The sequence below is a fragment of the Ammodytes marinus genome, assembly GCF_949987685.1.
Source record: "Ammodytes marinus genome assembly, chromosome: 21".
Classification (NCBI taxonomy): Eukaryota; Metazoa; Chordata; class Actinopteri; order Uranoscopiformes; family Ammodytidae; genus Ammodytes; species Ammodytes marinus.
The window spans coordinates 24,755,946-24,781,525 of NC_137225.1; the positions used below are offsets into that span (position 1 = coordinate 24,755,946).

At 40.7% G+C, this 25,580-nt stretch overlaps 1 protein-coding gene across 4 annotated transcripts; it reads left to right on the plus strand.

Moving 5' to 3' along the window:
- The first annotated feature begins 1,035 nt into the window (after positions 1-1,035).
- LOC307267754 (uncharacterized protein) lies at positions 1,036-24,305 on the plus strand. Of its 4 annotated transcripts, none has more exons than XM_080050140.1 (12): positions 1,036-1,202; positions 2,405-2,449; positions 4,758-5,432; positions 6,357-7,199; positions 11,767-11,936; positions 12,651-12,771; positions 13,372-13,444; positions 14,125-14,246; positions 14,597-14,705; positions 15,435-15,546; positions 18,714-18,936; positions 23,478-24,305. In XM_080050140.1, exons 2-11 carry the CDS (start codon positions 2,415-2,417, stop codon positions 18,920-18,922), a joined length of 2,469 nt encoding a protein of 822 aa, XP_079906266.1. In that variant the 5' UTR covers positions 1,036-1,202; positions 2,405-2,414; the 3' UTR covers positions 18,923-18,936; positions 23,478-24,305. The 4 variants fall into 4 exon arrangements, with proteins under 4 accessions (XP_079906266.1, XP_079906267.1, XP_079906268.1 ...); XM_080050141.1 differs by having other exon boundaries at positions 23,519-24,305; XM_080050142.1 differs by having other exon boundaries at positions 4,761-5,432.
- Positions 24,306-25,580: the final 1,275 nt, after the last annotated feature.

Sequence of the window (25,580 nt, forward strand, 5' to 3'; positions counted from 1 at the left end):
AATTAAAACTGATCTGCAAAAAAACTTCTGGAGTGAGTTATTGAATTTGTGGTTGGGATTTTGAGTGACTACCAAAGCTGTTTTATTTTGAAAATATCTGTATGTACACCACCATTGGAATCACCTTTCAGAATAAAACAATGTCACAATCGCAGAGGACAAGATGCGGCATATCAACTATTAAATAATCAAAAATACATATACACTTTGTCAATGTTAAAGAGATCCTATTATACTACTTTTCTGGTCTTAATTTCTTGTTTTACACTGCTATAGAGCAACCTGACACGAATCACATCACAAAAAACTATGTAGATTTTCGGGAAGCTCTTTCTCTTATTTTGGCGATCCAGCACGTAATTACTTGATACTCTAGTATGGTTAAACATGACTATAAATCATTATAACAACGTTTATAGGTCATAAAAGTCGAAAAGTATCATAGGTCCTCTTTAAAGAGTCCTTGTGGTTTTCTTATTTGTCAGTCCTTTTAGAATTTCAAAATATTATTGAACAACATTTTGAATTTGTGAACATTTGGGTTTCTTTCAGACCATTTATATATAAAAACAATCAAATACAACCTTACAGAGTTACATACATACACTCACAAAACAAATGCACAACTCGCTGTCCCTGTGAAAACACCACAAAATATACAGGATTCAGGAAGATCAGATTTACATTTCTTTAACATGTGGTTTGTTTGGGAGAATATGATACACTTACAATTACTTTATTACTGCAAAATATTCGTTATAAAAGGTCCACATCTGTTAAATAAATAAATAAATATCAAATTTCAATTAAAAGTTATTGTTCTAAGAAATCATGTCTTCTAAATATTGATTTTTCATTAGAAACATTACTACCCTGCGCGTGGGTCCAGCTTCAATAAAACACAAATTAACGCTCATTATATTACGCGTTGATTAATATAGGCTATCTTTTTTTTATTGTGAAACTGCATTTGTGGAAGCCCTGTTTTTATTCTGAAAATCCATTGGCGGAGGTGCTTGGTCGTGTGCTGATCATTCGATGTCAACAGAGCCACCGTATTGGCTTTAGCTCACATTTAGCTAACTTTAGCTTGTATCAGGAGATAGATAGAGGTTTATACTGTTAATATACACTGTTATATTTCATCTTTTGTGGGTTTATTGTTGTTTTTAGCTCACGTGAGCCGCGTGCCGTGGACCAAGGTAAGACAAATTGCGTAACGTTAGCTGCTAGTTAGCTTCAGAGTTAGCTAAATATCTGCTTATTTACGTCCTTTTAAAGCCTATATATTTAGTTGTTTACCTTTTTAAAGTGACCTTGAGCCTGCTTTATAATCGTTGGATGCATTGTTACCTCGGCATAGCTTAAATAAATCAGCGCTAGTAGTTATTGCTACTGATAAAAATGCCACCATGTGCAGCCAGTGTAATACTAAATCCACCCAATGAAGCTAAACCCAGTTTGAACTAACACAGTCCTGCGTTCATTAAGGTTAAAGGATATTTTACGATGCTTTCTGACTCATGTGTATGTTATAATATGTATTTAATAATCAAAGTGTATACTTCTTATGGGGGGAATCCTAATTGCCCAGGGTTCAATGTCCACAGCTTTATATAATGGCACCAACTCTGACGTTTTAATTTTGTTATATTAAGTTTAAGGGATAAAATACAGTTGTAAAGTAAACAACACAGACTTGATACTTATGATTTGTTTACTTCAGTCCTCTCTCTCTATCTATCTATCTATCTATCTATCTATCTATCTATCTATCTATCTATCTATCTATCTATCTATCTATCTATCTATCTAAAGCTTTATTGCAGACACTTGTTTATATATAATATATGTCATACAGTATACACTATAAAATCATACATCACTCGATTGACTTATGTTATGCAGAAATAAAAAAAATCATTATAGGTCACTGTTTATTTTAGACTTTAGACTTTAGACTTTATTGTCCCCAAGGGGAAATTCTTTTCCACTCCACAGTACATGTATGGGCCGCACGCCGACAGACAATAGACAGATGGACAACAAACACGACAAAATAAACATGCATACAGAATATATAAACAGAGTGGGACTGGGGAGTTTTATCTTGGCCTTTTGTTTAGGGCTGCTATGGCTGCAGGCACCAGGCTTTTGCCATAGCGAGCCCTCCGGCACAACAGGGACCTGTACCTGCGTCCAGAGGGCATAATGGTGAAGTGGCAGTTGAGTGGGTGTGTGTTGTCCTGTGCTATTGTAAATGCGATGCGTGTGATGGCCTTGACATGTTATAAAACTAACTTAAACACACACAAGTATAACATCCCATTGAGCCATTTCTATCTGTTGTTTGTTCTGTGTTCTGCCTTCTGCTTTTATATTGACACAAAAACGTTTCTTAAAGGTTGAAAAAAATGTCAAGACCGAGGTCCGGGTCACCTCGTTACAGGTAAACACATTGCCATTATTACAATATTCAGACCTGTGCAATCTAAAACTCTGTGATTAATTGCAGACAGTGATGTGAGTGCTTATTTATCGACTCATGTATGATATATTATATACAGCTCTGGAAAAAAATAAGATACCACTCCAAATGTTCAGTGTCTCTCGTTTTTACTATTTATAGGCATATGTTTGAGTAGAATGAACATTTTGGTTTTATAATATAAACTACTGACAACACTTCTACCAAATCCCAATACTTTTTTTGTCATTAAAGAGCATTTTCAATAAGTTATATAGAGATGAAGATTTTAGAAATATCCAGACTGGTCTCTTAATTGTTTCCGGAGCTGTATGTAATCCTTTATTCATTTAATCAGGTAGTTTGATTGAGATCAAGATCCCTTTTTCAAGATAGACCTGTACAATACAAGATAAAACATACAATTAAGCTGTCAAAAGCTTTTGATACTTTAGATCACCATTTGCTTTTAGAGAGGCTGCATGAAATTGGTTTTGATTATTCTACATGTAGCTGGTTTAGGGACTATCTCTCTGATAGACAGCAGTCAGTTAAGCTGGGAAGCTACCAAACTGAGTTTTTAACAGTTACAAATGGTGTTCCGCAGGGCTCAATTTTAGGTCCAGTCCTATTCACAATTTACATCAATAACATTGTTTCATCACTACAAAACTGCCATGCCCATTTGTATGCTGACGACACTGTACTGTATTGCATTTCTGATTCAGTGCAACAATCTGTTCAGAACCTACAGAGCTCTTTTAACACCCTGCAGAACTGTCTAGTGGATCTCAGGCTTGTCCTTAATATAGAAAAAACAAAATATATGTGCTTTTCCAGAGCAAGAATTACACATTTTAATGATCTTATTATTCACACAAATAATGGATCTCATATTGAAAGAGTCACTGAATATAAATATCTTGGCATCTGGATAGATGAAAAACTCTCTTTTACATTTCACATAAAAAATCTTGTCTGTCGTCTCCGACAAAAGATTGGCTATTTTTATAGGAATAAAGCCACCTTCCCGTTGTTCAGTAGGAAAAGGATTATTGAGGCAGTTTTTATGTCTGTCCTTGATTACGGTGATGTGGTTTATCGGCATGCATCTCGTTCATGCCTTAAACTCCTAGACTCTGTATTTCACTCTGCTTTGAGATTCATTACAGGAGATGCTTATGATACACACCATTGTGTTTTATATGAAAAGGTTGGGTGGTCCTCCCTTAAGGAGAGACGTGATGCACATTGGCATATTTTTATATATAAAGCTCTGACTGGAAAGCTACCACTATATTTGACAGAAATGCTGCTTATTTCAGATGGGCTTTATCAAACCCGCTCAACTGACATGCTCATGTTATATGTCCCCTATGCCCGGTCTGAGCTTGGTAAAACCGCTTTTAGCCATAGTGCCCCTGACTCCTGGAACAGCCTACAACATACAATTAAAATAAATACACTCATAACTGTTAACCAATTTAAAATTATTATTTTGAATCAGCCCCTCTACACTTGTAACTGTTTTAATTAGGCTATTATGTCTCTCATTCAATTGATCTGAATGTTTTAAATTGTTGTTGTCTGTGTGTGTGTGTGTGTGTGTGTAAACTTGTTATGTATTCTCATTGTATATTGTGTATATGTACAAACTCGACGTCATTGTAAAAGAGGGTCACCCCTCAATTGATCTTTCGAGGTTAAATAAAGGAAAATGAATGAAATGAAAATGAAAGCCAGGATGGTTGCTCAAATACTTAAACATTTTAACAAACTAAGAAAAGCAATAACATGTGACTATAATTACATCAGTGCAACCTTTTAAAATGTGTAACTTCTAATATTCTTGTAGCTCATTCCATTTGAATTCAGAAAAGTATTTATTACAAGTGGTGATGAGTTTTTTCTTTTTTCCTCCAATATTTTAGTTTAGTTTATTTATTTAGCACACATTAACAATTAATGGTGCAAGGAAGGAACGAAGCCCAATGGGCTTGTACAGAGTTCCACCCCTATCAATAATCACAATGAAATCATATTCAGGCTAACAAATAAACTCTAGAAATTAAGGAGACAAGGTACATAAATACTCAAAATAATCAAAATTAGATGGATAAAAATGTGATAAATACATGTCAAAGATAATGAAAAAATGTGAAAAAAATAAATAAATGTGAGGCAATGGAGAGTGCAGGAGGTGATTAGAAGATTCATAAAAAGATAAGATGTTTGTTAAGCTGCTTTCTAAAGAGTGAGTGGGATGATATGGATCTTATTTTCCTTTCAGAAGTTTCCCGTGGGATGAACCCGGCTTTGACGCTCACAAATTTGTAGCAGAACTTGACGGGGATCATCACATGGACCGAAAGCACCGCCCCAGACCAGAACATCCCGAAGGAAACTGGGACTGTTTCAGGGAAGACTCGTACCCTGAAGGCCCGCAAAGGAGATCCCCCATTTACCAAGAAGACCGTCGTTCAAACCACGAGGAATCTTACCACAGGAGGGCTTCACCGATTCAGGATTTGATGGGTTACAATGACGATGACCGCCGCCACCAAAGGCTTTCCCCAGTGTTTGACGGAGCGGGAGATAGTCCTAGGCATAGAGGAGGCTTTAAAGATCATTTTCAGAGTTTTGAATCCCGCGGTAGGTCCCCACACTCCCCTCCCAGGCTCATGAGGGAAAGATTGCCCCAGACCCCGAGACCCGACCCGGATCATCGCATGGGCTGGAAGAGAGACGACCAGGGTAGAGGTCGCGGAAGGTTCAGAGAATTCCAAAGTCCAAACGCGAGATCATCGGAAGAGCAGAGAGTCGGGGCAGGTAGGGAACGTGGCCGAAGGACCGCACAGAGTCCAAACAGAGACCGACGGAGAGATGATTCACTACAACAGCAGGAGAGGAACCAGCCGCCCTTTAAAAGGCAGAGAAGAGAAATGGATGACGCCGATAACATGGGGTAAATTTAAAGCAAAAATGCGTCACTCAACTCTGTCGCAGGAAAAAAAATGAAAAGGAAAACGAAGAATTCAGAAGATTCTCAACTTCCTTGTATTCCGTTGAGCAAAATTCCCCGATTGTTTTTCGTCATATCCCATTTTACAAAACACAACATACTAGTCTCAAAACTTCTGGCTTTGCAACTTCTTAAATTTCAGCATTTGTTATATCGAACATCCTCAAGTTGTTAACGGTTCAGTTTGTAGAATTTATTGGCAATATTTGGAACAGAGTTGGTAGAACTGTTTTAATTATTGTATAATAACCTAAAATACGTATTATATTACCCATTTAGAATAAGCTTTTTATATCTACACAGGAGAGGGGCGTGCAACCGTGTTGCACCGCCATGTTTCTACAGTGGCACAGAACGGAAAAACTTAATGGCCTGACGCGTTTTTATACTGGGGAAATGCACCTGTTGGAAGACCAAGAAGAAGAAGTACTATAGAATAAATAACTAAATACATATTCACCTCATCACTTGCTATTTTTGAAAGACTTGAGGCAGTGGTGAATGAGGCTATCTTTACTAACTAGCTTCTTATCCTTGAAAGCCACTGTAACTTCTGTAAATTCTCCCATAGGGAGGGGTTAGCATAGGGAGGGGTTAGCATAGGGAGGGGTTAGCAATGGAGCATCGCTAGATGATGCCACAATCCTCCGGTATTACACACCGCACCTTTTTAATGCGAATGGCAGTTTTAATGACAGAAGTAGTTTTTAAGATTCATGTTACAGCAGTGATAGGGAAATCAGATATTCGATAGACTTTTAGATAAGTTTAAAGTTAATTTCAAGTGCAAATATAATCCGAGATGAAGATTGTGATAGTTGCATGAATGATTGTTGAACCATCTCGCCTCCTCTTATGCCGACACAGGTTCAGGAATGAGGATCACTTAAGGGAACAGCGTTACTCAGTGGGCTCACCCAGAGAAGGGTTCGGAGGAGCGGATCGGGGCAGCGTTCCCCGTGGAGACAGTCGCCACCGCATAGGACCCCTAGTAGTGGAACATGACCACGGCAACGCAGGCGAACCAGAACCGCCACGTTGGGACCAATTTGAGGATCGCGGAGATCTCGATCCCGTGTTTGATCGACAGAGAAGTCCTCGTCCGATGGCATCTTCTTCTTCCCAGGAGCGTTTCAGGGCGCAAGACAACCGGCTGGATGATCGGGAAGATTCAAGAGGCCGCCATTTTCAAGGTGACTGGAAAAAGCCCAACTTGAATGAACCTAGGAGGAGCGCTACCCCTCAGGAAAGACCAAACCCAATGAGATTTGGTAATCGTGGCAATGGCGTCAACCACAGAGGGAGAGGTGGTCCAAACCAGGCAAGAGGACAGGCAAGTCGAGGCCGCGGTGCAAGGAATGAACCTCCTAGAAATCAACCGCGCATTCAGCACTCCACACAAGTTTACCAAGATCCTCCTCGTGAAGAACCGAGACAAGGCCAAGCGTACAGGCCTTACAGAGAGAACTCGTACGAGGATCCCGTCGAAGCGGAGCCTGATTGGGCAGAAGAAGACGATCGTCAACAGTGGAAACAACAAGACAGGCCTGGAAGTCTGGAGCGACACCTGCCGAGGTTAAACCCGGACCCTAAAATGCCCCGTCAGAGGGAGCGGCAATGGAACGACCCGAAAAGCAATAACAACATGAACGAAACGGAGGAAACGCTAACCATCAAAGTGGACATGAGCCGACCCGCGAACCAAAACAGGTAGAGTATTTTTTACATCAAATTATCAAGGGTGAGAGGGGAAAGTTCACACTTCTCTTTCTAAATTCATGGAAAATCCTCTGCAAGAACAGGAAAGAAAGACCCATGAAAAGACTGACAATCTAAGGATCCAGTGAAAATCTTAATTTAACTGGATTTTGATGCTTTATTCGCCACATCATATTCCCTCGTGCCTACTGGAAACACTGCTGGTACAAGCATCTACCAGAGTATATTTGCTGCATCCTATGTTCAGGATGCCTTGCAGGGACGTTTCTCCAAGTAAAAATACATTTTCAACTAAAGGCAAACTCACCATCACATTAAAACATGTGGATTGACACCAAGAAGATTCTGCTTTTACTGAGCAACTTTTTCTGAGCTCATACCTCCTGAAGAACCAACACCCAAGTTGAAATATGAATTACTGGAGAGCCTTGGGGATGTCTTTTTGGTATTGATGACCATGTTACGAAGAAACTGGCATCACTTCCAGGTCATTCCTTTTGAGAACGTGAAATCTTCTGTTGCATCTTAATCTACTCAAAGAAGAGGAGACACTTTCAGTACCAGCTGCAAACTTTACTGAAAGGATAACTGGATGTCCTGTTACTGCGTCGAACAACTGTCACATTGGCTTTGTGTTTTATACATGGATTGACGAAATGGAAGGATTTGTTGTTCGGTCCCAAAAGCAAGATACAGGAAGTGCACATTGCCTTCAAATGTAGACGACTGACAAGGCAAGAATTTAACTTCGTCCTAACGTCCTCAAGTTTAACTGATGAAATCCTGACAACATAAGGATTATCGTGGAACATTTGGACCCTAAATGATGGTTGGAAGAAAAACAGATGGCAAGGAAAACATATGCAAGGAAGTTCTGGCAGGATTCTTCTGTCAAAAGGCCAGCAGATATATACACCCCAAGGCAGCAGACACAAGCTGACGTTTGCCTCTTACCATTCAAGGTGTTGGTGTTGGCGGATATTTAAAACATGCCTATAAGTGGAGATGGGTCTGCTGCAGTCACTGTGGACCTGTCTAAATCCAGAAGCATCTTGAAGAGCATATTGAAAGGATCCAAACAAGGAATTGATTCTATGTTACTAGTGTTTACTAGTGTTCTTTCCTAAAACCTACTGTACCCAAAGTACAGTAGGTACCCATCCTGGACACATTATTGTAAGGGAAGTAGAAGTTCGATTGGATGTTGTAGTAGGCCTTCCCTCAGTTAAAGCTGGGGTGGAGGATTTGGGGAGAAAATAGCAGTTGGGATAGAGATTCGAATCCAAATACCTCAACCGCTCCACTTGTTCTCTTTGGTCCCTCCCTGACACGCTCTACACCAACAAAGTCATGCCAAAGTGAATGGACAGTCCCAACAGCCAATAAGAACAGAGAATCGGAGCCTCACTCTGATTGGTCAAAGTGTACAGCTCATGTTAACTTTGACCAATCAGAAATCACATACCCCAGCTTTAAGTGGTGTCTTGGGATGGTCAGGTGACAAATTTGTGGAAAAACCTAAAGAAATCAATCGAAAAGCGAATTAATGTAGGTGCACTGTATGGTGCAATTTATTTCCAATCATGCGCTATGGCCTGGATATAACCTTTAACCTGCGTCGAGACATTTCTATCCTGTAAACGCCCGACAATCCGTAAGGCTTGAGGAGTCACGGAACGCTTAAATGAGTATGAAAATGATGTGAATCTTGTTCTATGGCCTTTCGTAGTCGCAATGTGTCTTTAGGGCCGAAGTGTTTGCCAGTGCTCACCAAAACCACCATCAAATGACCAAATGAGGGAGTATCTTTTGGAAGAATGGTTTTAATCCCAAACGTAGTGGGAGTAGGAGACCTGTGGTGTCCTAACATCTTATAATTTTATATTGGTTTTTCCTCTAATTTGTCACCCATCTGTAAGTTGTAGGCCTCCAAGAGAAGCTATTATTATTCAGACCCTTTGACTTCGAATTGCCAACAGAAGGACACCATTCCACAGATCTCCCCATATTATGGACGATTTCAAAAATGCTCATTCCATGTTAAACCACCTTCTGGATTGATACAGATACAAATTTCACAATTGGCATTTATGATTATCAGACTCACTTGAAGAAACTTCCAGTTACTTTCTGTGATGTTGGATAAGAGAAGATAAACCCCATTGCCCCTGAAATACATTACACTGATGGATGAGATGTCGGTTCACTGTCTGTATCTGTACAGAAGTTGGGAAATGTCTTCGCAGAGACAGAAAATTCTCTCTGAAAACAAGGCTATGAAAACAAGGCTATGAGAGCGTTTGGCGATTAAGCAACATCACTTACCCACTTAAGCAATATCAAGAACAAGATGGAGGAATAAGAGGAAGGAATGCACAAGCAGAAAATAACAATCTGTGAGAGAGTTCTCTGCAGAGGAAGAGAAAGACGTTTGGAATATTTCAACGGCACAAATGGAGTTATTTGACAGGAAGATGGAAGTGTCTTGAGCTGGACAGGAGCAGTTTGTCCACTTGCCAAATCAGGTTTTTGGAAATGAAAAGAAAACTGCATTGGTACGTGAGTTGTGTTCCAAGTAGGAAGAAATGGAGACCCAACACCCCAGCCCCAAAAAAATATCTGGATGATTTGAAAAACAACTTCTGAAACCTTTTTGTGGAAAGGTGGTGTTTATTCAACCACACACCCATTTTGGGAAGAGGATTCAGAGCATTTGGGAATGCTGGGACATATCAAATTTCAAGCAAATATGAACTAGGGAGTGTTGTTTCTTTGACAAGCAACCACGAGAGACTTAACAAATGAAATGGAATCACCTACAGATGGTTTTCAGCGAGGGATAGGACCCGGAGTTACATTGGCTTAAGTAGCTGGTTAAGAAGACAAACTTGACAGCCACAACCAACTCACAACATGAACATAACTTTGTACACTTTGCTTGAGGAGGCATTTCAAGCCATGGACATCGGAAAAGGATGACCAAGAACAAAGATGAACCAGCGATCATAACACGGAGAATTTGGAGCAACTTTGGTGGAGATACAAGAGGTGATCAAAGCCATGAGAATAAACATCAACGCTATTTAAAAACAAGAAACGTATGCCATCAAGAAAATAATTTAAATCGTTGAGAAATTGGCGCAACATATGTCCCCTTATACAAGGAGAATTCCAAGAAAATATGTATCTAAACTGTTCAACGGAGAAATTGCAGCATCATCAGTGTTATACATCAAAGTATTGAAAGCCAAATGACATGGACATGATGCTGATACCTGAAGGAAGAGGAAGAATCAGCTAGTTTTGTATACACAAGAAAAAATAAAGCCATTAACGTGAAGTTGTTTATCTGGAAAAAAAGGACAAATTCAACTATTCGAGCCTTGGAATATGGACATCAGGAAAGATGGATGCTGTCAACACTCACCCAATCAGCCTGAACTTGACCAGTGGAGACATTAAAGTACTATCAGTGCTTTCAAGAAGAGAAATTGACATTGTGGAGAACAATACACCATGTTGAGCTCAAAAAGACTCCCAATGGCCACAAAAAATGAATGTGGGTCGGGAAATATCTGAAGAAAATGTGTTTGAACAAAGACCCATCACTTAAGAAGAATCGGACAAAGCATTCTGTGATGATGATTCCTTGTGCCCCATGGAATATGGGATGGACTGACATAAGTTTATTTTTACCCAAATTGAAGATTCAATGAAAAGAAGTGTGAACTTTCACCCAACTTTTAACTCACCCTTCAGTTAGAAAGACAGAGGGAGTTATCTTCTGTTTCCTCTGGCTTCCAATTCAAGCCTTTTATGTTAGTTTTTTTTTTTATGATTCTGTGCACATATTTAGTCAACGTATAGATCGTATGTATTGTAGACATTGTGGACCTCATGAAAGGTAAGTTTGTTGGGTAAGGTAACAGAGTCTTTATATCCCTTTTTTTCTCCTTATGTGATTGATTTTTTATACAAATTACTATCTTTGCTAAATTATATAAAATACATCACATGGAATAAATGGCATGTTTTTCAGGAAAATTATATAAATAATGTTTAACAACTGTCACAGTAATTTCTGGCTACTAAAACTGAAAGACTTAAGCTTTTAAAGAAGTAAATCAGTCATTGTCAGACCGCTATGATGTTCATTTGTACAAAAAACACTCGTAAACATTATTTATATTGCACATTTATAATCGTCAAGGCAGACGTAAGCAAATTTGTAAAAGTTTTAGTTAAATCTGCTTGGATAAAACATTCTCATATAGAGGAAGACCAAAGAGAAGATCTTTTGGGTCTTTTTGATAATGATTTGAACTATTCAAGAGTGAAGGCAGACCTTATTTTAAGTGGCAGTGTAGGCTAACTTCTTGTCTACAAACATTGGAACAAATTTCCTCTTATATGTATCTTTTGTGTAGTTAATTCATAGTAGCCATTTTTACCAATTTCTGCCGAGACCTCTGCTGACTATCTTATGTGTGTACTACATTTTAAGCCAGTGTTCACCTGTTGGGGGCTGGTTTCACTCATAACTCTTTCTCCTGTGTAGTTCGCTGGCTTACTCCTCAGACCGACAGCTTTCTCTGGACCTGGTGAATGTTGGTCGGCAGCGTCTCGACTTCCTGCCGATGCTAGAACACTCCGGAACGTACCGGGAGTCCGCTACGCACACGGGGACTTTCGCCCATGAAATAATCACACTGGTGCACTTTGTCAAAGGTACAGCACAGCATATTGACAAAGGCGTATTCTTAGCTCATTCGTACAGAGTTTACAAACCGAGAAATACAAGAAGAAATAGACACAGTTGTGATTTTAAAGTATTCTATTAAGCGATTTTTTTGTGTGGGGGGAATTCTTTTAGTTGTTGCTTTATTAGACAGTTTTGGAGATAAGGAGAGGAAATTGGGCAAAGAGAGGAATGCCATAGTGCCTTAGTTATTGTAGGTATTTGTAATAAATCTGAGGAGAGATGTGATATTGTCATTCTGTCGACTACAAATTATTATATATATTTTTTAATTATTATCATTATTTTTGGAATGGTAATTTTTGTAGAACACAAACACAGACCTAGACACAAAAAAACAACATGGATTTGGTCTACATATAATTACCAGCACTGAATAACTACATATTCTTTATTTTTTTAAGATATTTTTTTGGGCATTTTTATGCTTTATTGATAGTGTAGAGACAGAGTTGAAATGGGGCAGAGAGGGGAGTGACATGCAGAGAACGACCGCGGGCTGGAATCGAACCCGGGTCCACTGCTGGCCGAGGCCCATAGGGGGGACGCCCTACCAACTGAGCTAAGGGCCCCCCCATAACTACATATTCAATTAAAAGAAAGTAAAGAGAGAGAGAGAAAAGAAAAGTTAGTTCTGTCGACCACAAATTCTTGTTGTAATGTTTATTTTTCTTCGTTCCCAGATCAGTATTTCAGAGATGGCGGCGTCTCCCTGAACGAGCGATTCTCGGCTCCACAGAAAAGCGGCTTCGCTGAAGACGAGGCGGAGGAGCTGACGCTGGACGAACGCTTCACTTCAAACCGGTACGTCAAGGGTTGATAGACAGATGTATTTTGAATTTATTTTTTAATTAAAGATTATCTTTTGGAATTTTCAAGCTTTTTTAGATAGTACAGAGGTTGCGTTCCGAATCACATACTCTTTCTTTTCTCTATTCTACATACTACATCCGACGATAAAAAGAATCTAGTTAGGATGCAGTAGGCATACTATTGGGACATACTTTACTCTCTTATTTCATCATAACATTGCGCCTTGATCTTGCCTCTTGCTTTTATATCCGTCGCATCCCCGTTTGTTTTCATATGGAGGCTTCGTCGATGTGACGTCACTTCACGTGCGCACTGGATTGTGGGTCAGAATCGCCCAAATAGGATGCAGTTTTCAACACTAACAATCTTGGCCGCATGAAGTAGGACATCCGGGTACTTCTAACCATCCTAAATCTGGCCACAAGAATCGGGACATCCTAAATCTTTTTTCTACCATACTAAATAGTAGAAAGTATGCGATTCGGAACGCAACCAGAGTTGAAATGGAATGAAATGAAATCTGAATTGTGCTTTATAGATAAACTTGCCTTGCCTAAAGTTGTGAAAATCAAACGTTTTGTCTTCCTACAGAGGCTTCAGCTTAGAAATGGACTCGCTGTTTGACGACGAGGAGCCGCTGTTCTCCGGCATGGAACCAATGCAGGTAAATAAACAAATCTCTTTTTAAAGATTTTTTTTTGTCATTTTCAAGCTTTATTTTATTTTATTTTATTTTATTTTATTTTATTTTATTTTATTTTATTTTATTTTATTTTATTTTATTTTATTTTATTTTATTTTATTTTATTTTATTTTATTTTATTTTATTTTATTTTATTTTATTTTATTTTATTTTATTTTATTTTATTTTATTTTATTTTATTTTATTTTATTTTATTTTATTTTATTTTATTTTATTTTATTTTATTTTATTTTATTTTATTTTATTTTATTTTATTTTATTTTATTTTATTTTATTTTATTTCAGACATATCAAAAACAATACAAAACTAAATGAAAAGCATAAAAATACAATAAACTTAATGTATGTTTAAATGACTTCACAAAAAGAAAACAAATGATCTGTATTGATGTGATATGCCTGAAAAGGAGTAGGAAGAAGTATACACTTATTTAATCCTACCCCTTTTCCACAGTAAAAAAAATTAAAATATTTATTATATTCGCTTCTTGTAATCCATATAATCTCTATACAATCTATCTATACAATTGGCGACATTTACGATCTATACATGCATACAACTTAATATGTATGTATAGATCGTTGTATGTATATTTGATAGTACAGAGTTGTTAACATTTCTTTATTGATTGTGATTGAAGCCGGTTCGAGGGCCAGGCGACCTGAGGCACGACCTTGAGCGGAGGAAGCAGGAAAGACTGGAGGGAGTCCGAGTCACTATATCAGGGAACTCCTCGTCACAGCGCCCCCTAGCTCCACTCAGGTGAACTACACCAAACATTTTTATGCCTCATTTTCTTCTATCCTTATGTCATCCTTATGCCTTATGAAAAACTATTTAAAAATAGAATTCTTTGCACTGATGGTCTTGTTTGCTGTTAATATATAATTTATGATCATCAGAGGAAAAATTTGACTGTTTCAGAAATATTTAAAAGTTCCTCCTAGCTACTTCAAATAGAGGAGATCCGAACAATTCTGCTGATGGTATTTTTCCAGAAAAGTTAAAAAACTTACTTATCTGATTGAACATAAATAGGGTTAAAGTTGATTTAAGAGGTTATTTTCATAGCATTTCTTAACTCAAAGTCCTTGTGTTTGTGTGTGTTTCAGTCCGGCGGGTCTGGATTATGACGACAACAATGAAATGTCTCAAATGGAAGATGAAGGATACTCCAACTGGCCCGAGGAGCAAAGCAGCAGGAGGAGAGAAGGAAACATGGTGAGAGTTTAAAATAGATTTGTAGAATTTGACTTTTGACCTACAGTATCTGTCCTGTGAATCTTTTGAATGACCAAATACATGTATTTCAGACATATCAAAATAATACGAAATAAAAAACAAAACAAAAAAGGCCCCCAAAAAATATTCATATTAGTTCACAAATAAGAAAAATAAAAAGCACGTTACAACATATATTCCATTAACCAGCATTGACATGCCTGAAAAGGAGTGAAGTGAAGTGAAGTGAAAACCTTTATTTAAACAAACTCGAAAGGCATTGAGGTTCCCCTCATTTACAACGCCGACGAGCGCACAACAAACACAACAACAACAATAACAACAGAGTGACAGAATAAAACAGAGAAACACAAAATCCTAGCAAGATAAAAAAGATCAAAATAAATAAAGAATTACAATAAAAGAGCTTAAAAAATTAATTCAGTTAAAACAAATGCAGTGGTGATGGTGAAAATCAGAAATCATAGATTTAAAAGAAGAAAAAGTGGGGAGAATGGTCATATTGAAGTTGCTCTGAAGGGCATTCCAAGAGGTGGGGGCACTATAGCTAAAAGCAGTTGTTCCCAGCTTTGAATGAGCTCTAGGAACCTTTAGAGGAATAAGTATATACTGGTTTAATTTTAAATCAATTAATAATCAATAATTAATTTATATTAATTCACTTGCCTATTTAACCATTATTTTCTTCTTCTTCTCCTCCTCCTTTAGGGGCAGAGGAGAGGAGGGGCTCCCTACAGCACCGGCCCCCAGGGCAGGAACAATCGCTTTGGCAACCGGCTCGGACCAGTGAGGCGACAGCACAACCGCGGCAACCCACAAGGTAACTTAGCAACACTACAAACTATGGATGAGCCATTTGGGAAAATATATAATTGTGTGTTTGTTTTTTTTGACACATTAATTATTTTATTTTGATTGCACTTTTCGAGCATGCGAATTAAGGGCCCATGTTTGGACTTGACTATGTGACTTGTCACCCTGCTTTACATGACACAAGATATGGTGTATTACATGTTGTTTAATAAAAGTTTCTTGGGAGAAATCTGGCAATAATTCAATGTCCACTAAACTTTTGATCATGTAGCTGCTCCGTTCCTCCCACATTTTAAAGGAACCCTAAACCTTAAAACATTCAAATTAAGAAAAATAGTGTAGCCGCTCATTCTTACACACAGCTGTTATATCTGCGTGTGTGTGTGTGTGTGTGTGTGTGTGTGTGTGTGTGTGTGTGTGTGTGTGTGTGTGTGTGTGTGTGTGTGTGTGTGTGTGTGTGTGTGTGTGTGTGTGTGTGTGTGTGTGTGTGTGTGTGTGTGTGTGTGTGTGTGTGTGTGTGTGTGTGTGTGTGTGTGTGTGTGTGTGTGTGTGTCTCTTTGAGGTTGTTGTGAGCGGAATATATTCTCCTGATTTGACTTTTGACCCGGTGACACGTTACCGTTTAAAGGAGGATTCCCCGGCCCGCCTACGCTCTGATCTAATCATACCTGAGCTGGTGTAATCCCATCCCAATCCCATCTCGTTAAATCTAGCACCTTAAACAGTCTTAAAAGGCTTTGAATACATTAATCTAAAAATAATAAGGCCTTAGCGATTTTAATTGCTATAAAAATGTTACGCTTGATGTGGAGTAGGATTTTTGACTCATGGCCATCGACCTACAAAGAAAAGGACACCGTATTAAAACATGGCGCCCATTAATTCCTATGAAAGCTGCTCAGTGGCGCAGAGAGACATAAAGGATAGAAATCCGCATCATGGTAGCCTAGCCCCGCCTAGCCCTCATGACGTTTCATGATGTTTCGAATGTCGAAATATTCTCGTTCTCTAGCATTTTAAGCGAGAGAGGTCTGAGCGAGCATAGTCGCATTGTTTACCGACCATGGAAGTATTAGCTACTAAACCCCCGATGATTCTCTATATCCATCCATCTTCAACCGCTTATCCGGAGTTGTGTCGTGGGGGCAGCAGCTCGAGCAGGGATCCCCAAACTTCTCTTTCCCTGGCCACATTGACCAGTTCTGACTGGGGGATCCCGAGGCATTCCCAGTGTGAAGATAGCTTCTCTCCACCTAGTCCTGGGTCTTCCCCAAGGCCTCCTTCCAGCTGGACGCCCTGTTACACTTCCCTAGAGAGGCAAATGGAAAAAAGGAGTAGCGGCTATGCCCCGAGTCCTTCAAGCTTCTCACCCTATCTCTAAAGGAGACGCCAGCTACCCTCCTGAGAAAACCCATTTCGCTTGTACCCGCGATCTTGTTCTTTCGGTCATTACCCAGCCTTCATGACCATAGGTTAGGTTAGGAACGAAGATCGAAAGCTTTGCCTTCCGACTCAGCATTCTTTTCTAAAGCGAGTGCAAAACAGCCCCTGCTGCTCAGATTCTCCGGCCAATCTCAAGCTCCATCGTTCCCTCACTCGCAAACAAGACCGCAAGGTACTTGAACTCCTTCACTTGGGGTAAAGATTAATTCCCTACCTGGAGTAGACAATCCATCGGTTTCCTGCTGAGCACCATGGCCTCAGATTTAGAGGTGCTGATCCTCATCCCAACCGTTTCACATTCGGCTGCAAACCGATCCAGTGAGAGCTGAAGGTCATAGACCGATGATGCCATCAGAACCACATCATCCGCAAACATCAGAGATGAGATCCTCAGCCCACCAAACTGCAACCCCTCCCCACCACGACTACGCCTTGATATCCTGTCCATGAATATCACAAACAGGATTGGTGATAAAGCGCAGCCCTAGCGGAGGCCAACCCCCACCGAAAACGAGTCCGACTTACTACAGAGAACCCGGACACAGCTCTCGCTTTGAGCGTACAGAGATTGGATGGCCCTGAGAAGGGACTCCCTCACCCCATACTCCCGCAGCACCCCCCACAGTATCTCCCGGGGAACCCGGTCATAAGCCTTCTCCAGATCCACAAAACACATGTGGACCGGTTGAGCAAACTCTGAAGCTCCCTCTAGGATCCTTGCGAGAGTGAAAAGCTGGTCCGTTGTTCCACGGCCAGGACAGAATCCGCATTGTTCCTCTTCAATCTGAGGTTCGACTATCGGCCGAAGCCTCCTTTCCAGCACCTTGGAGTAGACTTTGCCAGGGAGGCTGAGAAGTGTGATACCCCGGTAGTTGGCACACTCTTTGAGCAAGTGCTGTTTGATAGCGTGTGCTGCTAGGTAGTGAGCAAAGTTCTTAAATCAAGCAAACAAACGTTCAGATGCTTAAGTGAGCTTTTTTAAAGTTTTATTCCTGTCTATCTAATGGAACCTGCCCTAAAATCTGGAAAGAAGGAACAATTATTCCCATACCAAAAGATACCAAGTCTACATTCAGCGCTCTGAGGCGCCCAGATGCCCATTTTATTTGTTTGTTTGCAACTGTTGTTATGTATTTGTAGTCTTGTCACTGTACTTTTACTGTATTTGTGTGAATGTGATGATTTGTTGTTTGTGTGTTCAGATTTTAATTGGACCCCAGGAAGACTAGTCTGCCGCTTCTGCGTCAACTAATGGGGATCAACAATAAACAATAAAACAATATTAAAAGACCAAATTTGCAATCGACCAGCAACGAAGTTGGAGTAGCCTACCCATATAATTAATTGTAATACACCAACATTGTTAACTGTCATACATATCTAAACAAGCAAATTAAAATTTAAAAACATTTAATTGTTTTAGTACATGGTCTAAAGATAATAATGAGCCTTGATATCCAGAAACATTTTCGCGGAGACAGATTCCTGTTCCGCGCTTGTATTGGAGTGAACGGGGATATCTGCTTCTGGGCAGCTATGAATCGGGCACCTGTCCACAGCCCGCCAAAACAACTGCAATACCAGGCTTGGCCACTGTGCACTGCTGGACTGAATCAGAAACACTCCATAGAGCTTTGGGATTTTTTTTCGGCGCCTGATAATACTTCCAGCTATTTAGTATTTAGTTGTTCTAATCCTGGTTCCCTGGTTGTCATGTCTCTTCCTCCCCAGAGCCTGCTAGATATGCCCCATGCCATCTCCCCAGTGAGCCTGCTCAATACCCTATCCTGCCCTCCTCGTCAGCAAAGGGGCCTTTGCAGGGGGGCCGGAAATCACTCACCCCCGACGAGCGGAAGAGAAGATTGACAGAAGGCCTGTGTATCTATTGTGGGGAACCTGGACATCACATGGCTAAATGTCCTCTTCGGCCTAACAAGTAGCAGCCGGGGTTCTGGTGAGTAGCATAGTTCTACCCTGTTCGCCCCGAAAACGCAGATACATTTATGCTAGTATCTTCCTTAAGGCGAAGACACACCAAGCCGACTACCAATCATCGCCAGAAAATGTAGTCGGACAATTCGGTCTGCTCCAGTCTCCCTGACACGGTCCAAAAAGTGCTAAGAACACACAGAGCCGACTACCGTCTTGCAGCACGTTCTGCGCTTGCGCGGGATGACATTAGTAGGCTGTTACCATAACGTAGGGTGTCATTATAACGGAGAGAGTGGATGCTGCAGACACACATACGCCTGTAGCCCCTCCTCGCCCAAACTACCTCCACTAGGCTGTTTATGAAAACGCCGTGCACGGACAATCTAATGCTGTGCTGATTGTGTTTAGCCTACATGAACAGCCGAACATTCTCCGAATATATCGATAGCTTCCTAAATCATGGTTGACAAAAATTAAACTATTATCTTCTCCGCTGCCGTGGCAGAGACGGGCTAGCTCTCCACCAATCAGAATGCTCTGGCTGAAAGACTGGCTGAAGCCGATTGAACATGTTAGCTGGATCTCAATCCAGAGACCGGGTCCTTGGAAGGACGCGGTCTATGAAGGCTATAGCCTATGAAGGCCGATTCGAAGGCCAAACCAGGGCCGAACGAGCGTTGTTAAACGAGACGGTCTCCGCAGGTCTCCGTTTACGAGCATTTCCGGTTTGCGTAACAAGCCGTTACCTTGCATAACGACTCGCCGCTCCTGTGCTGCCTAGCAACCCTGATTGCTGCCAACGGAGACAGCCTTGTCAACGGAGGAAAAAAGAAAAAGAAGTTGCCTACCAGACGAAAAGAACAAAAAAAAGAAAGGAAGATAAAAGTTAAGAAGATGTAGCAACACGTTGCTGTTTTGTTATTTTTTATTTTATGCCATCTCTGAAAAAACGCAATGAATCTTGGGATATGTTGGGCCGCGAAGGATCCATCTGTTGCAGCCTTCAAAACCGTGAAACGAAGGCTGCATTTCTCGGCCGCATATGAAGGAGCCTTGCAAATCGTTGCAAATGGAACAAGCCTTTGCGCGCCGCTATGACGCAATCGGTCTTCAAGGCTACGTAGGCTGCAACACCTGAATCGAGATCCAGCTGTTGAATCGGCTGAAAAGAAGGCCGACGACATCTACGGCGGCCGACGTCACCGAACACACCAAACAGACTTATGTCCCCGCCCCCTCCAGACTCTCCGACGATGTCTGACGCCCGATTTTCGGCCCTGTGTGTTAATGGGAATACCTCTAGACTTGAGGCTCTGGTTTGTTCTGGTTCTGACTCCAACTTACTTGACTCTAATTTTGTTAAACACGGTCAGATTGCCACTGAACTCATTGTACTTTGTAGTCAACGCCCTCAATGGAGATGTATTAGCTCTCATGTCTGAGCAAACCCAGCAGTTAACTCTCTTGTTGGCTGGCAACCACAGAAAAAAAGATAACATTCCACGCAATGCCTTCCTCTCATGCTCCCTTAGTGCTCGGCCTTCACGGGCTGCAGATTCATAACCCAGGTGATCGACTGGGCCGCTGGTAAGATTGTTAGTTGGAGCTGCTCACCCTTCATGTTCCTCTTATATCAGTTATAAGACACCAGAGCCTCCTGACGTTTCCTCTGTGCCTCATGTTTATCACAACCTAGCAGAGGTCTTCACTGGGCAAGCACAGGGCACAGACCATACGACTGCGCCATCAAACTGCCTGGAGAAGCCTTTCCTATTAGCAGGCTCTACAACCTCTCAGCCCCGGAATGCCACGCTATGGAGAACTACTTTACGGAATCACTGGGCTCGGTTATCATCCGACCCTCCTCCGCTCCACTAGGACCTGTTTTTTTTTTTCTTGGTGGGTGGGAAAGACAAAACTCTGAGACCTTTTTATTGACTTTCGTGGCTTGAACAATATTACAGTTAAAAACAAGTATCCTCTGCCTCTTATTAACTCTGCCTTTGAGCCTCTCCATGGTGCCACTATCTTCACTTAGCTGGACTTACGTAACAGAGAGGGGGACGAGTGGAAGTCTGCTCTTAACTAAGACTACCTTGCTATGCCACCTAACTTATGCCCAAGCAGTTTTTCAAGCTCTTCTTAGGGCCCGTGTCCACCTAAAGCCTTTTTCTCACCGCAAGCGCCTTTTTTCAATTGATTCCCAATGAGAAGCGGCCGCTCGGAGAAAAGGCGCAGCGCCCAGCGTTTTTTTTCCGAGCGTTTTTGCCTTTTTGTGCGGCCGCTTTTCCGGTTGAAAAAAGTTTAACTTTTCAGAAAGGCGGTGGGGACTTCACCGCCGCTTTTTTCAAAGGGCCAATCAGATAGTAGATCGTCGGGACTCGTCGCCTTGGCAACAAAGAAGACGGAAGAGAAAAAGGTGTTAGGTGGACACGGGCCCTTAATGATGTGCTGAGTGATATTTTGAACCACTCTGTATTTGTCTACCTCGATGATATCCTGACAGATGGTTGTGGGAGAATAAACTGTTTGTCAAGCAAGAAAAGTGTGAGTTTCGTGCTTCCTCAGTGACCTTCCTAGTTACATTCTGAAGTGTGGACAGGTGCGTACCGACACTGCCAAAGATCCAGGCAGGCACGGAGTAAGCCTGCCAGCCTAACTCATGGAAGCAGCTCCACAGATTCTTGGGCTTTGCTAACTTCTACAGATGGTTTGTGAGGAACTACAGCCAGGTAGTAGCCCCCGATCATAAAAACAACCTCTCTGTCTGTCCCATGTGTTTGGTCTCCTGCGGGCTGAGGAAGCACTCTGTGAGTTGAAGAGACGTTTTTCCTCGGCTCCCATACTGGTGCAGCCCGATCCATCTCGCCAGTTCATCGTTGAACTTCACGCCTCGGATCTTTGGTGTGGGAGCTGTCTTGTCCTGTCGCAGAGAGCCGAGGGAGTCGACAAGCTTCACCCCTGTTCCTTCTTCTCCAAGAAGATATTCTCCTGGGGATAGGAACTACGACGTCGGCGACAGAGAGTTGCTGCAGTTAAGCTGGATCCTGGATCCACTGGGTGGAGGGAGCAGATTCCCCGTTTAGTGTTGATCAGGTGAACGTTGGACACTCAAGACTAGAGACTTTTATATTATGAATACCAACCAAGCCATCACGTTTGGGCTTCAAAGAAAGGACTTGAATCAGAATCAGAATGGATTTTATTGCCAAGAAGGGTTTTACACCAACAAGGAATTTGTCTTGGTGAATAAGGTGCATACAGTTAGACAATAAACAATGAACGAACAGTGACTGTAATATAGACAATATAACACAATATATAAACAAGTGATAAGTTAAGTTAAGCTGCACTGTGTGAAAAGTGTTTATCCCCCTTTGTGTTCGCTTTAACTTCATACTCACCTTTAGACCCGGTTTTAGAAACATTAAACCCTGACGCTCTCTCCAGACAGTTTAATCCAGACACCTCCAGGCCCTGAGCTCCTGATATCATCCTCCCCTTGTCCTGCCTGGTGGGCGCTCTGACATGGGAGATTGAGTCCTTGGTTAGGACGGCTCTTCAAAGTAACCCAGGTCCTGGTGGTGGTCCCCAGGGTCGTCTGTTTGTGCCTGTGTCCGTCCTGCGCAGTTCCCTTTCTCTGCTTGCTCGAGAATTCCTATAGGAGATTTCATAAGGAAGTGGAAGAAGACGACGTAATACATAGTAGTTCCTACATAATAGTGTTGTAGGAACCAGACGTGGCTCTATAACCACTTGTTGAAAGGGCTACAGCGCCACCTAGCGCAGCGGAGTCATCCGTGCTCTGGCCATTATTGAGTTTCTTGACACTTTTAAGTTTTTTATTTTAATTTTTTTTCATGCATCTTATATGCTGTTTTGTATTTTATTTTGTACTGCACTTTGGTCAACTGATAAATAATTTGACTTTGACTCTGACTTTACCTCCCAGTTGAATGCGGACCACCTCATGAGATTCCCGTAAACTCCAGGCCCCCCCCCCCCCCCCCCCTTGCACATTGACTCCCCGTGTCACTAATAAATATTGACTTTAACTGCTGTTCTGGGCTCTGCCTCTTGCATTTGGGTCCGGCCCCTGTTGTAACCATAACATGTGTTCTGGTAACTTCATTTGTCCCCAACCTTTTCTCTACAGTTTATGTAATGGTGGTATTCAAATGTACATCATCGTGGCTTTAAAAAAGTCTTAATGAGTCTTAAATCTAACTTCTGTTAAGCTGCTGTGACCTGTGTTAACCTGCTTTTAATCATTGACCTTAATTTCTCTCCCTCCCTCTCTCTCTCTCTCTCTCCCCCTACCTCTCTATTTCTCTCTCTCTCTCTCCTTCTCTCTCTCTCCCTCCCTCCCTCTCTCTCTCCTCCCTCCCTCTTTCTCTCTCTTACGCTCTCTCTCTCTCCCCCTCCCTCCCTCTCTCTTACGCTCTCTCTTCTTCCCTCCCTCCCTCTCTCTCTCTCTCTCTCCTTCTCCCTCTCTCTCTCCCTCCCTCCTTCCCTCCCTCTTTCCCTCCCTCCCTCCCTCTCTCTCTCTCTCTCTCTCTCTAGGTCATCATTGGTGAGCGGACACTGGGATGTATTTTTAACAGTTAAGTTGTTAAAACCAGCCAATATAAAAGGAAATAATTTCTCGTGTATATTTCAAATAAAGGCACAATATCTTCATCATATCAAAACTGTGAAAAAGCTTCTGCTGTCCAGGAGATGGCGCCAGACTGATTTTGATTTGGATTCAAACTGTAAATTTTTTTCTTCACACCTGTCCTTTCTAAATCGTATATATTTTGTCCTTTTTCTGTAATTAATGTCTATATTTACACATTTCACACTCTCTGTTGTTTAAAGGTGCTACGAGGAACTTTAGAATATTTCTGAAACAGTCTCATTTTTTCTCTGATGATGATCATAAATGACATGTAGCAGCAAACAAGACCATCAGTGCAAAGAATGCTATTTTTATATAGTTTTTCTTAATGCCTTTTGTCATGGGGTATACGCTCACCCAGGAACAACAGCTGGCGTAGTAAAAAACACTACAGCTTTTGTCCAAAGGGGGCGCTAGAATGAACACAACCTGAAAGTTCCTCGGAGCACCTTTTTTAAAATCAAAACGTTTGATTTCAACTTCAAATAGCAGCTAAATCGTAACACAAACCGAGATAAAATTCACTTTGCTAATGTGAATTTAATGGACTTTAAAATGATTGTAAAACACATTCTCCTGCCGTTTAAACATATATACGTTGTCTTGAATCCTGCTTATTTTTTTTGTTGCGTTTGATAAATTCTGCGTTGGATTTAGTGTTGATACGTTATACCAGCCCGACTGTCAGCCATGTTGCTGAACTACCTTAATTAAACATTTGTCTTTTCTGATTGTGTGTGTGTGTGTGTGTCATTTGTGTTATTGAAACGGCTTTCTGAACCGTTGAATATACAGGTATGGTTAGCTAACCTCCTTACAGCAAGACCCGGGTTAGAATCCAGCCCGGGTCGTTCTCTGCATGTCATTCCCCTCTCTGACCCATTTCATCTCTCTCAATAATGTCGAGTTAGCCTGCTGCTATCGGTGTATGAATGTGTGTGTGAATGGTAACGTGGGAAAGGAAAACAGGTCTCCCTTGCAAAAGAGTCTTCGGTCTCAATGGGATTTACCTGTAGAAATAAAGTTTAAAAAAAATAAAAATAAAGCATGAAGGGAAGTCAAAAATAATTGTGAACTTTTTGAAATTCATGTTTTATTTCAAACCATGTGTGAAAATACATAATACAAAAGACAACAGTTGAGGTTTTCAACACTGAAAACTTCAGAGGAAATCCTAGTAATCGGTTGCTCAGTAACGTCATCGTGATGCATTCACTGACACTCAAATTCCTCAAACTATAAAATCTTTTTAAGCTAGCTTTTTGTTTTCGCTATAAAACTGTCAATTTACACTTTTAACACAATAAAACAATACAATGTTAGAGACCACAGCTTATGTCTGGTTGTGTTTGCAGCTCTCAGCCCGTATTCTTTATTTTAAAATGATTTGAACCAAACAAAGAGCTGCTGTTTAAAGGCACATTAAACCTGCAGTGTGTAGAATTTTGGGTTTTATTTCCTAGCAGATTTTGTAGAAAGTAATTATAATATCCATAAGTACATTTAATTTAGTGCATAATAGCTGATTTTTTTTTTTTTAATTATATTTTTTCCCTTAGAAAGGGTCTCATATATGTCCATATTTCTGCATATTTTGGACCAAGGCCTAGTGCCGCCATCTTGAAAGTGTCATAGTTGGAATGTCATCAGGTGCATTGTTTAAAATGTAGAATTGTTCTTGTCCTTGAAGGCCACTGTAGCTTCTGTTATTATTCGAAAGGGTTGGGGTTACCCAGGGAGTGTTGCATTCTAGAACTTTGTAGAACTTTCTTGATGATGTCATATTACACACTGCACCTTTAAGGGGGGAAAAAGCTGAATTTTTAGTATTTTTATTTTAATTTCAATTATGGGACCTTAGTTTAATATATTTCACATTGTGTACATTTATACAATAGTAGTGCTAGACCCTAGACCCAGTTTTCCGCTAAGTTACGAATTAATTTTAATTAATAGGCAATATTTTGGGGAACAGGTAGGAATTATTTTTTCCAATTTAAAAGGGA

Bases quoted from the DNA above. Each gene is read 5' to 3' on its own strand.
- LOC307267754 (XM_080050140.1), top strand. From the start codon at position 2,415: ATGTCAAGACCGAGGTCCGGGTCACCTCGTTACAG. The intron at 13,445-14,124 runs GTAAATAAACAA...TTGTGATTGAAG, and splicing joins CCGGCATGGAACCAATGCAG to CCGGTTCGAGGGCCAGGCGA. The intron at 14,247-14,596 runs GTGAACTACACC...TGTGTGTTTCAG, and splicing joins CGCCCCCTAGCTCCACTCAG to TCCGGCGGGTCTGGATTATG.